At 40.7% G+C, this 14,352-nt stretch overlaps 1 protein-coding gene across 1 annotated transcript in view; it reads right to left on the bottom strand.

Moving 5' to 3' along the window:
* Positions 1-2,141: 2,141 nt before the first annotated feature.
* The window catches only part of LOC309810913 (protein FAM170A-like), a gene marked incomplete at both ends in the record, with an annotated part of 60,892 nt that continues 48,681 nt past the window's right edge, over positions 2,142-14,352 (bottom strand). Inside the window, one exon of the mRNA XM_082633233.1 lies at positions 2,142-2,202. Within this exon, the coding sequence (XP_082489359.1) occupies positions 2,142-2,202 (61 nt within the window). The remainder of the gene's footprint in view (positions 2,203-14,352) is intronic.

The following is a 14,352-nucleotide window of genomic DNA, read 5'->3' as shown; positions in this document are numbered from 1 at the left end:
AATTTTAGGGCTTCTAGAAACATAGCTTAAAAATAAATCCTAGGGCTTCCCTGGTGGCGCAGTGGTTGAGAGTCCGCCTGCCGATGCAGGGGACACGGGTTCGTGCCCCAATCCCGGAAGATCCCACATGCCGCGGAGCGGCTGGGCCCGCGAGCCATGGCCGCGGAGCCTCTGTGTCCGGAGCCTGTGCTCCGCAGCGGGAGAGGCCACGGCAGTGAGAGGCCCGCGTACAGCAAAAAAAAAAAAAATAAAAAAAAAAAAATAAATAAATCCTAAAATGAGGTCCCTGGCTTGGAGAATTTGGATTATTGCCATTTTACCAATGGAGAAAAAGCAAACAAATCAAAAAATGACTTAGGCATGATTACATAGTAACTCAATGGCAGGCCTGAAGAGTGGAACTCAGGGTTTCTGTGCTGAAATCCAGGAATCCAATGAGCTAAACTTCCAGGAAGTAGAGTATAGCACTGAAGTTCCAGACGACAGCTATATCATTGAGTTTGGTGTAAAATAAAATTCATTTCGTTCAAGTGAGAACTGTTAGTTGCTCAAAAATAATATTGGGATATAACTTCCTATTACTTTGACTTTGCTCCTAATCCATGTCTGATGGCTTGGTAATGATAAAAAATCAAAGTGTAAAGTTATGTGCAGGAATACTCATTAGACTTGGAGGACAGAACCAGTAATGGGAAGGAATTGTAGGCTACTGTCTTAGGCTGTGAAGTCATTCATAATAAGCTTCTTATTAGCTTTTGGGCCACCATGTTGTACTGAATATCAAGCGTTAATCACCTCAGCTTGTAGACTGTAAAGTGTCTATAGGAAACAGAGTGTCATTTGATTTTCCCTAAAGTGATGCTGAAGCACATTGGCAATAGATTAACATTTTAAAGGACCATCCTTTAAAGAAATGCTTTTCCTCAAAGAGTGAAATTCAGAACAACCTATTCTAGCCTTAAAGTTCGGATGGCTCTTTGTTTGCATCCAACTTCATTCTGATGGGAAATTTTGGACAGTCCCCTTCCCTCATTGTGGAGAGTCAGGGGGAGCTCAGATAAGGTGCTTGCCTTGAAAATGCATGGTGAAGTTTGTGTAGTGAAGGAAGATGTAGGGGTGAGTATTCACTAAAGGCATTTAGTTTTCTCATTCAGAAGATAAGTTCAGATTTTCCCAAAAGGTAGGAAAAGATCTAGAAATGGAAGACAAAGCTGAGAGTAGAAGTAGGACAATGTGAGATCAGGTGGGCATGGAGCATGGAAGGATCTCTTTTTCTCTTTGTTGATTTTCAACTGGTTTATTGGCTTTATTGGTGTATTAGTTTTGGAGAGAAGGTGTGAACGTAGGCTTTGTATATGTACAATCTTCTCGTTTCCTTTTACTGAGAATCTCTGGTACAGGGTGGGATTAGGATCAGTGATAGTGGGTATGAGTCAGCAGAGGAACAGATCTCAAGAAATAGTTCAATTGAAGCATTTTAATAACGAACTAATAATTTCATAAGAAGATAGGGCATGTTTCAGCCCACAAAGGGAATATTTTATTGAAAAATACACTCTCTCCATAGTATGTGCTTGTACCCACTGGGGTAATTCTGGGAGTTAGATAATGCTTTGAAGTTAGTTGGGTGGTTTGAAGGTTTCTACCACTCTGTTCCTGAAAAGGTGTTTTTCATCTTTCTTTTGGATAATAATGCTTACAGGCTTTGTAGAGTAGATACAATGATGCAGAATAAACTCAATAGATAGAACAAATAGGTAGCTAAAATACCTCTCAATGGAAGGGGACCAAATGCATTGTGAATAACCAAGTGTTCATTTTATTCCAAGGAGGGGGTTGGGTAAATGACCCTGGTGCTGTGCCAGATGTTGCTTAACAACTGGAGCTAGTGGCGATGGAGTCTTGCTGTGTCACTTCAGAAAGGACGTGTTGACTACCATTGTCAGTCTATCTGGTGGCAGTCTTTGTCGTCATTCGCCACAGCCGAGAAGGCAGGCGTCTCACACAAAGTTGTTTAGTTGACAGATGTTTCTTGCGTGGAAGCTCCGAGTTAGCTACCTTTGTAGAGTTTCCTATCCAGCTCAAGCTGGGACTACAGGAACCATTCAGCAAATGAACACTGACTCTACCAGCTGTTCCATCTACAGCACACGGAGGCTTTTCAGCTTGTCTGAAGCCTGGTACAATTTGTCTGCACAGGTGCTGCAGGTGGAAAGGTATATTAGACTCTCATTAACGCTGGCATTTCACTAGAGGCATTCAAGCCTCCCAGAGCTGGAAAGGGTTGCACTCTTAAATGTTAGGATTCAAAGGACATTCAGATCTTAAGGAGAGAAGTAGGGACATGTAGGCAATGGCCCTCATTGTTTATAATGTCTCCTTGGTTTCTGAACTCATTCAGTGTTTTGTCCTCCCCTGCCGCTCTGGATGCTGCCGTGCCAGAATCATTAACTGATTAACCCCCCCTTTTCATTTTCATGTGAAATGATTCTAACGTTTAAGTAATGAACCCTGGTCTCACTGGTGTGCTGCTGACCTTGGGCTTGTTTTGAATTTGCTAGCTGGCTGCAGTTTACTCTTCAAGCCTTGCCTAAAGTTATCATTCTGTGATGAGATATGAAGAAAATCGGTTAGAAATGGTCCAAAAGACTGAACCAATACAGGAATGGATGATTTTTTTTCACCCAAACAGAGACGGAAGAGAGGGAAGTAGGATAACTGCATCTTGGTGGGACATGGCATGTCTGAAGTGAGTGGGAAAGGGAGACGAATATGGAAATTCTTTAGCCCTTGCAGTAGAGACTGGGGGTAGAGGGATAGCTTTAAGTTCCCTTTAGTTTATTTAAGAAATGATTTTATCCTCACATCTGAATGGTCTGAGTACAAATCCAAGTTAATTACAGTGGAACCCGTTGGACTCCTGATGTTATGGTGGGAGTCCTCTACCTGCTTTATGAGTTGGCTGCATAAGATGGGTCTTCGATTCTATTCTGTGTTTCTGTTAGAAAGGATGTTAGGATAGTGACGTATCTTAGGGGTATCAGTGCATTGTGCTGTGATACTCCTTCTTTTCTTTCCTTCTCTCCCCACCTTCTTCCTTCTCCTCAGCACATATAGAAGCCAGAAATGTCCTAACCTCTTTTTACCTTCAATTTTTAAAACATTGGCCCTGTCCCTGGCTCTGTGCCAGGTAATGTTGATTCATTACCCCATTTAATATCCTCAGCAAGCAGCAGAAGTAAGCATTATCAGCACCATGTTACAGACAGAAAATTGAGGCTCAGAGAGGTAACGACACTAATGCCAGGTCATGTAACTAATAAGTGATAAGGCTGAGATTCAGATCCATATCTCACTACAAAAGCCACCTTTCCCCCACATGACTGATGTGCATTGACTTTCAATCCGTGTTTTCTTTAAAAAACTTTGGAGAGAGACCAAGTCCTTGACTTGGGTTAGAAAGGAGTTTCATAGACCTGAATCTCAAAATGCTTAAATTACTGAAATAACAAACAGTATGAAGTCCAGACCTTCTCCACATTTGGAATCGTTGTTCTTCCCATAGTCTTGTGTCTGTTTCATCAAATATGAGTTGATTATGTTTCAATAAGAAAGGCCACTGAAACATAAAGCTGGGTGATTTAAAGTCATCTTTCGAGGCTTGACAGTCAGTGAATGTTTTATTCTCCTCTGTTGCTATGTCACAAGGACAAACGTAGATCTGATTATAAAATGCAATTGTGTTCCTCTCCGTATTCTACACAGAAAGTGTTATTAAGCCGTGGTGACCTTTACTCACAAGAAACGTGGTTGGCGAGTCACAGAAAGTGTGAGCAATTGCTCCCCCATGAAGCCCTGCTCCTGTGAATGGAGAGACGTCTTTTGGTAAAATGTAGCCATCTGGGAGGATTTAGGAAGGTTGAATACTGAGAAGTAAAGTGATGTGGGTCTTACGGATGGTTGTTGTGAAGTAGATCATTTGTCTAAATCCCAAACCCTGAAATGGCTATCTCTATGAAGTGGAACATAGCTTTTATGATATGAATATTCAGTGACCTGACATCAATAAAAAGAGGAATGAAAAGAAGAAAAGCACATAGGTCAATTACATTTTTCCCACCTGGAGAGGTCTTTGCCGCTGAAGCTTGGCATGTCTCTGGACGCAGAGCATCCTTCTGGTGTGTGCTTCAGGCATTGTGCGCAGGTGTCTGGTTCCCATTGTGCTGCCAGTGGGCTGGGGGGCCACTTGCTGATGGAGCTCATTGGCAGCTCTTTGTGTATCTTCCTGCTCCCACGAAGCATCATGTCTTTATCTTCTTCCCTCACTGCCTACCTCAGGCACAGCAGGGGGATTGGATCCTCTAGCACCACCATGAACTTGAGAGCTTTGCCTCTGCTCTTAAATCTTGCCAAAAGCTTAATTGACACGTTTTCTTGAAAATTCTTTTTTACGTTATAACTAAATCTTTTGGAGCTTTTTCCAGGTTCCTTTGTTGGAGCTTTCTCTTACTTGCTGTGAATTTGCTCTTAGTTCTCAATTCGTGGAAGTATCAAATTTGGTCTGTCTTTTATTCATGGTTAATTTTACGTTATTCATTATCCGTTGATATTGTAACTCCTTTAAGCATATTTAATGGTGGTACACGTCATGCCAAACACGTCTGAGTTTCTCAGATCCATCTGAAGCAGAGAGGATGAAAAAAAAATCAGCATCTTCACTTTTCCAGAGGAAGGGGGGCCAGACCTTCTAATATTGTAAAATGTGTGAAATCATTGCTGTCTCCAACCGCAAGATTGTTTCAGCATCCATGAGGCAATTTTATGTGTTTTTGGAATGAGATCCTTTAGTTTCTCTCTGTATTACATTTAGTGTCTGATAAACAGTCCCTACTGTCTACACTTTTGTCCTGTTAGTAGTCTAAAGACTTCATTCTCACAAACTGTACCAGTTGACTTTTATCTCCCCTGTTATAATAAGTAGTTTGATGTCTGTTATAAGTAACCTTGCCAGTAATGTTCGAGAATCATCAGGTTCACTAAAATCCCTTTGGGCTGAAATGTTTTCAGTATTCCTGCTCACCTCATTGTGTTCAACCAGCCCTTCTAAGCTTTCTTTAATGTTTCCATTGATTTCCTTCCTAAGTCACAGTCCCTATGACCAGTCCTGCCATTGCAGGTGCACTCAGAGTTCACCCTGGTGGATCACAGGTTCTCATGTCTATCAAATGAAGTGGGATGATATTGTAAAGAAGAAATACGTTAAGTCCGTATGGCTGGCATCTCATGAAACTCACTTGGCATGTGGGCTAACATGCTTTCATGATTTTATAGTCTTTGTTTTTAAAAAATGTTTGAAAACATTGTGGTAAAATATACATAACATGTAATTTACCATTTTAACCATTTTATAAAAAGGTATACACTTCAGTGGCATTCACACTGTTGTGCAACCATCACTACTATCCACTTCGAGGACTTTTTTCATCTCGTAAGATGGGAACCCGGTACTCATTAAACAATAACTCCTCTTTCCTCCCTTCCCCCAGCCCCTGGCAACTAGCATTCTACTTTCTGTCTCTATGAATTTGACTCTTCTAGGTATCGTGTATAGGTGAGGTAATATACAGTATTTGTCCTTTTGTGACTGGCTTATTTCACTTCACATACTATCCTCAAGGTTCATCCATGTTGTAGCATGTGTCAGAATTTCTTTCCTTTTTAAGGTTGCATAATACTTCACGCTAGGTGTATACCACATTTTCTTTATCCATGCATGCGTTGGTGCACAATTGGGTTGTTTCCTCCTTTTGGCTATTGTGAATACTACTGCTATGAATGTGGGTGGGCAAATATCTTTTCACATCCTTGCTTTCAATTCTTTTGGGTATATATCCAAAAGTGGAATTGTTGGATCAGATAGTAATCCTATTTTTAAATTTTTGAGGAACTGCCATACTACTTTCCACAGTGTTGCACTGTTTTATATTCCCACCAGCAGCGCACAAGAGTTCCGATTTCTCCGCATCTTCACCAATAGTTATTTTCCGTTTTTTTGATAATAACCATTCTGACGAATGGGAAGTGGTGTCTCACTGTGGTTTTGATTTGTATTTCCCTAATATTAGAGATGTAAAGCCATCTCTTCATGCGCTTATTAGATATTTGTATATTTTCTTGGAAGAAATTCCTATTCAAGTCCTTTGCCCATTTTTAAATTGAGTTGTTTGTTTGTTTTGTTATTGAGTTGTAGGAGTTCTGTTTATATTCTTGATATTAACCCTTTGTCAGACATATAATTTGCAAATATTTTGTTTCATTCCAAGAGCTGCCTTTTCACTTTGCTGATAGTACAAAAGTTGGATGCATAAAAGTTTTAAATTTTGATATAGTCCTATTTACCTATTTTTTTCTTTGGCTGCTTCTGCAGCCTTTGTCTTTTTAGATTCAATCTTTTATAGTGTTTTTATCTTGAAATAATAATCTTGGTTATTTTACTCTTTCCTCAAGATTCATGTTATAGACCTTTACTTAACCTCACTGCTAAGCATGCTTTTCATTCTCACAGACACTAAAATCTAGCCTGGAGTGTTGCTCCACGCGGAAGGTGAGTGGGCAGGCTGCAAGGGACCTTACATCCCCATGCTTTTACTTAGGCTTTCTCTAGGTTGAAGTTGTGTTATAAACAATAACGTATGATTTGGTTTGTTGGATAGCCTCAGAATTCCACTTTCTTTTCCATCCATGTATTCACTGTTCATTGGTGCTTGTATTTTCTATTTGTGCAGTTACTTTTCTATTAGTGTTATCTGAAAAATTAATGAGTATTCTAGATACCCTCATCTAGGTCAGGTTTTTTTTAACTTCTTTCTTTAAAGCACTTGAACCCCTTTTCTAACAAAAGCTTAAGTAGAAGCTCAGTACAGTGGGTAAGAGCAGTGGTTACTCAGGAGCAGGGAATGAAGATGTTCAGCTCACTGCTTTCCCTCCTCCAGCCCTTGAACCTTTCCCTTTGAACCTGGATGGAGGCTCTGTGGAGCCGAGTTTGCTCAGGACAGAAAAGCCTGTTGATAAGGCAGGAGATGAATTACAGTCATTCACTTCCCACTTCTCCAGTCCTACTTACATCAAAGCAATTCAACTTTTGTATGGTAAATGTATTTAGGAATCCATGTACTATTCAGCTTAAACTACAGGGTTCTCTCAAACTGGAAATCAAATAAACAAACATCCCCCCACCCCCTCAAAACAACCAGGTTTCTCTGCCTGAAATTGTTGTTCAGAAACCTCCAATCGACTTTACTGACCAAAACGATAACCCACACATGCCAAGGACTTGTAACCATGATACATGATACACTTCTTGGGACACCCCATTGTGCATAGTGACCCATTTTATTGATGAGTATTTCACATAGGAAGATTCAAAAGCCAGAGAAGAGTCCCCTGGTAAGGAGGCCACCTACTGAGACACAGGAAACTTAATTTTGATCCACAGACATTTTAAACTAGAAAGGAACTTGGAGATCGGTAGCCCAAGAGGCAGCAAGAGTGGTGTGTTTGGTTTGCACAGAATTTAAAAAATTAGTTGCCAGCATTAAAAAAAAAACAGCAGTGTTTATATAAACATTACAAATAAAGATAAAAATCTTGATTTTAGCCTGTCTTGGAAAAATCATAACATGTGACACTAGGCCCATGGTCCTGTATGGCACTGATGAATTACAGGAGGCCTTTAAAAACTCCCAGTGTCGGGCTTCCTTGGTGGCGCAGTGGTTGAGAGTCCGCCTGCCGATGCAGGGGACACGGGTTCGTGCCCCGGTCTGGGAAGATCCCACATGCCATGGAGCGGCTGGGCCCGTGAGCCATGGCCGCTGAGCCTGCGCCTCTGGAGCCTGTGCTCTGCAACGGGAGAGGCCACAACAGCGAGAGGCCCGCGTACCACAAAAAAAAAATTAATAAAATAAAATAAAATCCCAGTGTCCAGTCTGCATCCCAGACAAATTAAATGATATTCTCTGTGGTTAGCACTCAGACGTCAGTATATATTTAAAAAATTGTACTAAAAACACATGACAGTGATTATCATCTAAGTCATTTTAAGCGTACAGTTTAGTGTTTTAAGTGTATTCACATTGTTGTGCAACAGACTTCTAGAACTTTTTCATCTTGCAGAACTGAAGCTCGATACCCATTAAACACTAATTCCCCCACCCTCCTTCTTACAGCCCTTCCTTGGCAACCACTTTTCTACTTTCTGTTTCTATGATTTTGAGTACTCTACATACTTCATATGAGAGGAATCATACAGTATTTGTCCTTTTGTGACTGGCTTATTTTGCTTAGCATCATGTCCTGAGGATTCATCCATGTTGTAGCATTTGACAGGATTCCCTTCATTTTTTTTAAGGCTGTATAATATTTCATTGTTTGTATGTCCATTCATCTGTGAAGGAATATTTTGTTTGCTTCCACCTCCTGACTATTGTGAATAATGTTGCAGAGTGTGCAGATTTATTTCTGAGATCCTGCTTTGAATTATTTTGCATATAAACCCAGAAGTGGGATTGCTGGATCATATGGTAATTTTATTTTTAATTTTTTGAGGAACTTCTGTACTATTTTCTATAGTGGCTGCACCATTTCTCATTCCCAGCAAGAGGGCACAGGGTTCTAACCTCTCCGTGTCCTCTCCAACACTTGTTATTTCTGTTCTTTTGACAGTGGCCATCCCAATGGGTGTGAGATAATGTCTCATTGTGGCCTTGATTTGCATTTCTCTTAAGTTTAGTGATGTTGAGCATCTTTTCATATGCTTGTTGGCCATTTGTATATCTTCACTGGAGACTTGTCTATTCAAGTTCTTTGCACTTAAAAAATCAGTTATTTGTGGGTTTTTTTGTTGAGTTGTGGAAGTTCCTCAGATATTTTGGATATTAATCCCACATTAGATATAAGATTTTCAAATATTTTTTCCCATTCCAATAGGTTGCCTTGTCATTCTGTTGATTGTTTCCTTACCTGCATGGAAGTTTTAAAATTTGATGTAGTGCTATTTGTCTACTTTTGCATTGTTGTATGTGCTTTTAGTATCGTATCCCAGAAATTATTGCCAAATGTAATGTCCTAAAATTTTTACCCTATGCTTGCTTCTAGGAGTTTTATAGTTTTGGTCCTGTACTTCTTTCTTTCTTTTTTTTTTTTGCGGTACGCGGGCCTCTCATTGTTGTGGCCTGTCCTGTTGTGGAGCACAGGCTCCACATGCGCAGGCTCAGCAGCCATGGCTCATGGGCCTAGCCGCTCCGCGGCATGTGGGATCGTCCTGGACCAGGGGAACGAACCCATGTCCCCTGCATCAGCAGGTGGACTCTCAACCACTGCGCCACAGGGAACCCCTGTACTTCGTTCTTTAATTTATTCTTTTGCAAGTAGATATCCAGTTTTCCAATATCATTTGTTTAAGAGATTGTGTTTTCCCCATTGTGTATTTTTGGCACCTTTGTCAAAAATCGTTTGGCCATATAAGCAAGGGTTAATTTCTAGGCTCTCTACTCTGTTAAACTGGTCTAAATGTTTTTCTACAAGTACCATACCACTTTGATTGCTGTTGCTTTGTACTGTGTTTTGAAATCAGGAAGTGTGAGGCTTCTAACTTTGTTCTTTTACAAGATTGTTATGGCTACTTGAGGCTCCATAAGAATCATAAGATATTTTTCTGCTACTGGTATTTTGATCGGAATTGCATTCAATTTGTAGATTTCTTTGGGTAGCGTGGCCATTTTAACGATATTCCAATCCTTGAGCATGGGATGTCTTTCCATTTATATACAAATACAATCTTCCTTGATATCTTTAAGCAGTGTGTTGTAGTTTTCAATGTACAAGTTCTTCCCCTTCTTGGCTAATTTTATACCTAAGCATTTTCTCCTTCTTGATGCTGCTGTGAGATTATTTTCTTAATTCTCTTTCAGATTGATCATTGTTAACGTATAAAAATGCAACTGCATTGTGTTTGTTAATTTTGTATTCTGCAACTTTGCTAAAATTATTTCTTGGGTTCAGCAGGTTTGTTTGTGTGGGTGTGTGTGTGTGTAATCTTTAGGAATTTTTGTGCCTAATATGTCATCTGTAAACAGAGGTCATTTTACTTCTTCCTTTCAAATTTGGATGCCTTTTATTTTTTTGTGTGTCTGATTTCTCTGGCTAGGACATTTAGTACTATGTTGAATAGTAGTGATGACAGTGGGTATCTTTTCCGTCTTCCTGGTCTTAGAGGAAAAGCTTTAAATCTTTCACTGCCGAGTATGACGTTAGCTGTTGGTTTTTCATATATGGCTTTTATTATGTTGAAGTACTTTCCTTCTATTAATAGTTCACTGTGTTTTTATCAGGAAAGGGTATTAAACTTTTGTCAAATGTTTTTTCTACATCAGTTGATATAATCACGTGGTTTTGTCTTTCCTTCTGTTAATTTGCTGTATTACAATGATTGATTTTCATATGTTTCATCATCACTGCATTTCATTTGGGCATGGTATATAGTACTTTTTTTTTTTTTTTTTTTTTTGCGGTATGTGGGCCTCTCACTGTTGTGGCCTCTCCCATTGCAGAGCACAGGCTCCGGACGCACAGGCCCAGCGGCCATGGCTCACGGGCCCAGCCGCTCCGCAGCACGTGGGATCCTCCCAGACCGGGGCACGAACCCGCCTCCCCTGCATCGGCAGGCGGACGCTCAACCACCGTGCCACCAGGGAAGCCCGTATAGTACTTTTAATGTGCTGTTAAATTCAGTTCTCAAACTTTTTGGGGTTGTGAATCCCATTGAGAATCTATGAAAGACATAGACTCTCTCTCGGGTAAATGAATTTCAGCACACAGAGTATTTTAGAAATAACTTGGAAGGCTTCGTAGAGTGCCCGGAAGTTCTTCTTGGGGTCCTCTAAGGACAACTAACCTTTGTTGTCTGATTACCATGCTAAGAACTATGTGATGCATGTTACCTGAGTCATCTCAATTAATTCCAGCAATGACCTGATGAGACAGGTTCTATGTTATACTCATTCTATAAGATGAGGAAATGGAGGAAGTAAGCAGAGGAGCTGAGATGAAAACCTAGACAGTCTGGTGCCAGAGCTGGAGACCCATGGAGTTCAGTTTGAGACCCCTTGGTTTGGATAATTTGATTTGATTCTAGGCTGAATTCTAATCTGAAGGAGCATCAAGAGTATTGGACAATTATGGGGGTTCTGAGTCACCAAGGGACTCAACGGTGTGATCCATAGATCAGCAGCTTTTGACATCACCTGAGTGCTTGTTACAAATGCAAGCACTCAGTTAACACACCAGAACTCTAGAATTTTAACAAGATCCTTCAGGAGATTTGTGTGCACATTAAAGTTTGAGAAGCATTGGCTTAGGCCCTGCAGCATTAACAATTTTGACACCCTCTGAGACCATTTCAAACTTAAAATTAAATTTTTGGTAGCTTTGGGTGATGTTGCTTATTGGTTCCTGGTGAACTGACTGATAGTGATGGTTGTGGGGAAGGTGATATCGGGAGAGGTGGAGTCAGCCCTAAATGAGCGTGTGTGACAGCAACATACTTGCACCCAGTATGTCCCCCTTCTCCGAGGTCACTGTAAGATCTCTTTCGAATATTCTTTTAAAATGATAGCATTCTAGAGAAATACAGCTACACGTGGAACAACTCCTACAGAACACCGACTGAACGCTGGCAGAAGACCCCAGACCTCCCAAAAGGCTTGCCCCGCACTCCGCACCCCTCTCTCCCTCCCGGCCTGAGTGAGCCAGAGTCCCCGAAGAGGCTGCTCCTTTAATCCTGTCCTATCTGAGCGAAGAACAGACGCCCTCCGGCGACCTACACGCAGAGGCGGGGCCAAATCCAAAGCTGAGACCCAGGAGCTGTGAGAACAAAGAAGAGAAAGGGAAACCTCTCCCAGCAGCCTCAGAAGCAGCGGATTAAAGCTCCACAATCAACTTGATGTACCCTGCATCTGCGGAATACATGAATAGACAACACATCATCCCAAATTGAGGAGCCCGGAGTCAGTGCTGTGCCTCTGAGGTGGGAGAGCCAACTTCAGGACACTGGTCCACAAGAGACTTCCCAGCTCCACATAATATCAAACGGCGAAAATCTTCCAGAGATCTCCATCTCAACACCAGCACCCAGCTTCACTCAACGACCAGCAGGCTACAGTGCTGGACACCCTGAGCCAAACAACTAGCAAGACAGGAACACAACGCCACCCATTAGCAGAGAGGTGGCCTAAAATCATAAAAAGTCCACAGACACCCCAAAACACACCACCAGACGTGGACCTGCCCACCAGAAAGACAAGATCCAGCCTCATCCACCAGAACACAGGCACTAGTCCCCTCCACCAGGAAGCCTACACAACCCACTAAACCAACCTTAGCCACTGGGGACAGACACCAAAAACAACAGGAACTACGAACCTGCAGCCTGCAAAAAGGAGACCCCAAACACAGTAACATAAGCAAAATGAGAAGACAGAAAAACACACAGCAGGAGAAGGAGCAAGATAAAAACCCACCAGACCTAACAAATGAAGAGGTAATAGGCAGTCTACCTGAAAAAGAATTCAGAATAATGATGGTATAGATGATCCAAGATTCTATTTCCCAGATCCAAAATCTTGGAAATAGAATAGACAAAATGCAAGAAACAGTTAACAAGGACCTAGAAGAACTAAAGATGAATCAAGCATCGATTAAAAACACAATACATGAAATAAAAAATACTCTAGATGGGATCAATAGCAGAATAACTGAGGCAGAAGAACGGATAAGTGAGGTGGAAGATAAAATAGTGGAAATAACTGCTGCAGAGCAAAATAAAGAAAAAAGAATGAAAAGAACAGAGGACAGTCTCAGAGACCTCTGGGACAACATTAAACGCACCAACATTCGAATTATAGGGGTTCCAGAAGAAGAAGAGAAAAAGAAAGGGACTGAGAAAATATTTGAAGAGATTATAGTTGAAAACTTCCCTAATATGGGAAAGGAAATAGTTAATCAAGTCCAGGAGGCACAGAGAGTCCCATACAGAATAAATCCAAGGAGAAATACGCCAAGACACATATTAATCAAACTGTCAAAAATTAAACACAAAGAAATCATATTAAAAGCAGCAAGGCAAAAACAACAAATAACACACAAGGGAATCCCCATCAGGGTTTCTAGATTTTTTGATGATGGCCATTCTGACTGGTGTGAGATGATATCTCATTGTAGTTTTGATTTGCATTTCTCTAATGAGTAAAGATGTTGAGCATCCTTTCATGTGTTTGTTGGCACTCTGTATATCTTCTGTGGAGAAATGTCTATTTAGGTCTTCTGCCCATTTTTGGATTGGGTTGTTTGTTTTTTTGTTATTGAGCTGCATGAGCTGCTTATAAATTTTGGAGATTAATCCTTTGTCAGTTGCTTCATTTGCAAATATTTTCTCCCATTCTGAGGGTTGTCTTTTGGTCTTGTTTATGGTTTCCTTTGCTGTGCAAAAGCTTTTAAGTTTCATTAGGTCCCATGTGTTTATTTTTGTCTTTATTTCCATTTCTCTAGGAGGTGGGTCAAAAAGGATCTTGCTGTGATTTATGTCATAGAGTGTCCTGCCTATGTTTTCCTCTAAGAGTTTGATAGTGTCTGGCCTTACATTTAGGTCTTTAATCCATTTTGAGCTTATTTTTGTGTATGGTGTTAGGGAGTGATCTAATCTCATACTTTTACATGTCCCTATCCAGTTTTCCCAGCACCACTTATTGAAGAGACTGTCCTTTCTCCACTGTACATTCCTGCCTCCTTTATCAAAGATAAGGTGACCATATGTCCGTGGGTTTAACTCTGGGCTTTCTATCCTGTTCCATTGATCTATCTTTCTGTTTTTGTGCCAGTACCATACTGTCTTGATTACTGTAGCCTTGTAGTATAGTCTGAAGTCAGGGAGCCTGATTCCTCCAGCTCCATTTTTCGTTCTCAAGATTGCTTTGGCTATTCGGGGTCTTTTGTGTTTCCATACAAATTGTGAAATTTTTTGTTCTAGTTCTGTGAAAAATGCCAGTGGTAGTTTGATAGGGATTGCATTGAATCTGTAGATTGCTTTGGGTAGTAGAGTCATTTTCACAATGTTGATTCTTCCAATCCAAGAACATGGTACATCTCTCCATCTATTTGTATCATCTTTAATTTCTTTCATCAGTGTCTTATAATTTTCTGCATACAGGTCTTTTGTCTTGATTGGAGATCTTTTAATGTCTTTTCTAGAGAGATTTAATATGAATATTTTAAATGGTCTCCAGTTTCCCTGTGGATTAT

This window comes from Mesoplodon mirus (genome assembly GCF_964341445.2).
Source record: "Mesoplodon mirus genome assembly, chromosome: 10".
Taxonomy (NCBI): domain Eukaryota; kingdom Metazoa; phylum Chordata; class Mammalia; order Artiodactyla; family Ziphiidae; genus Mesoplodon; species Mesoplodon mirus.
The sequence above is the reverse complement of the archived record's forward strand: the minus strand, read 5'-3'. Positions and strand labels throughout refer to the sequence as shown.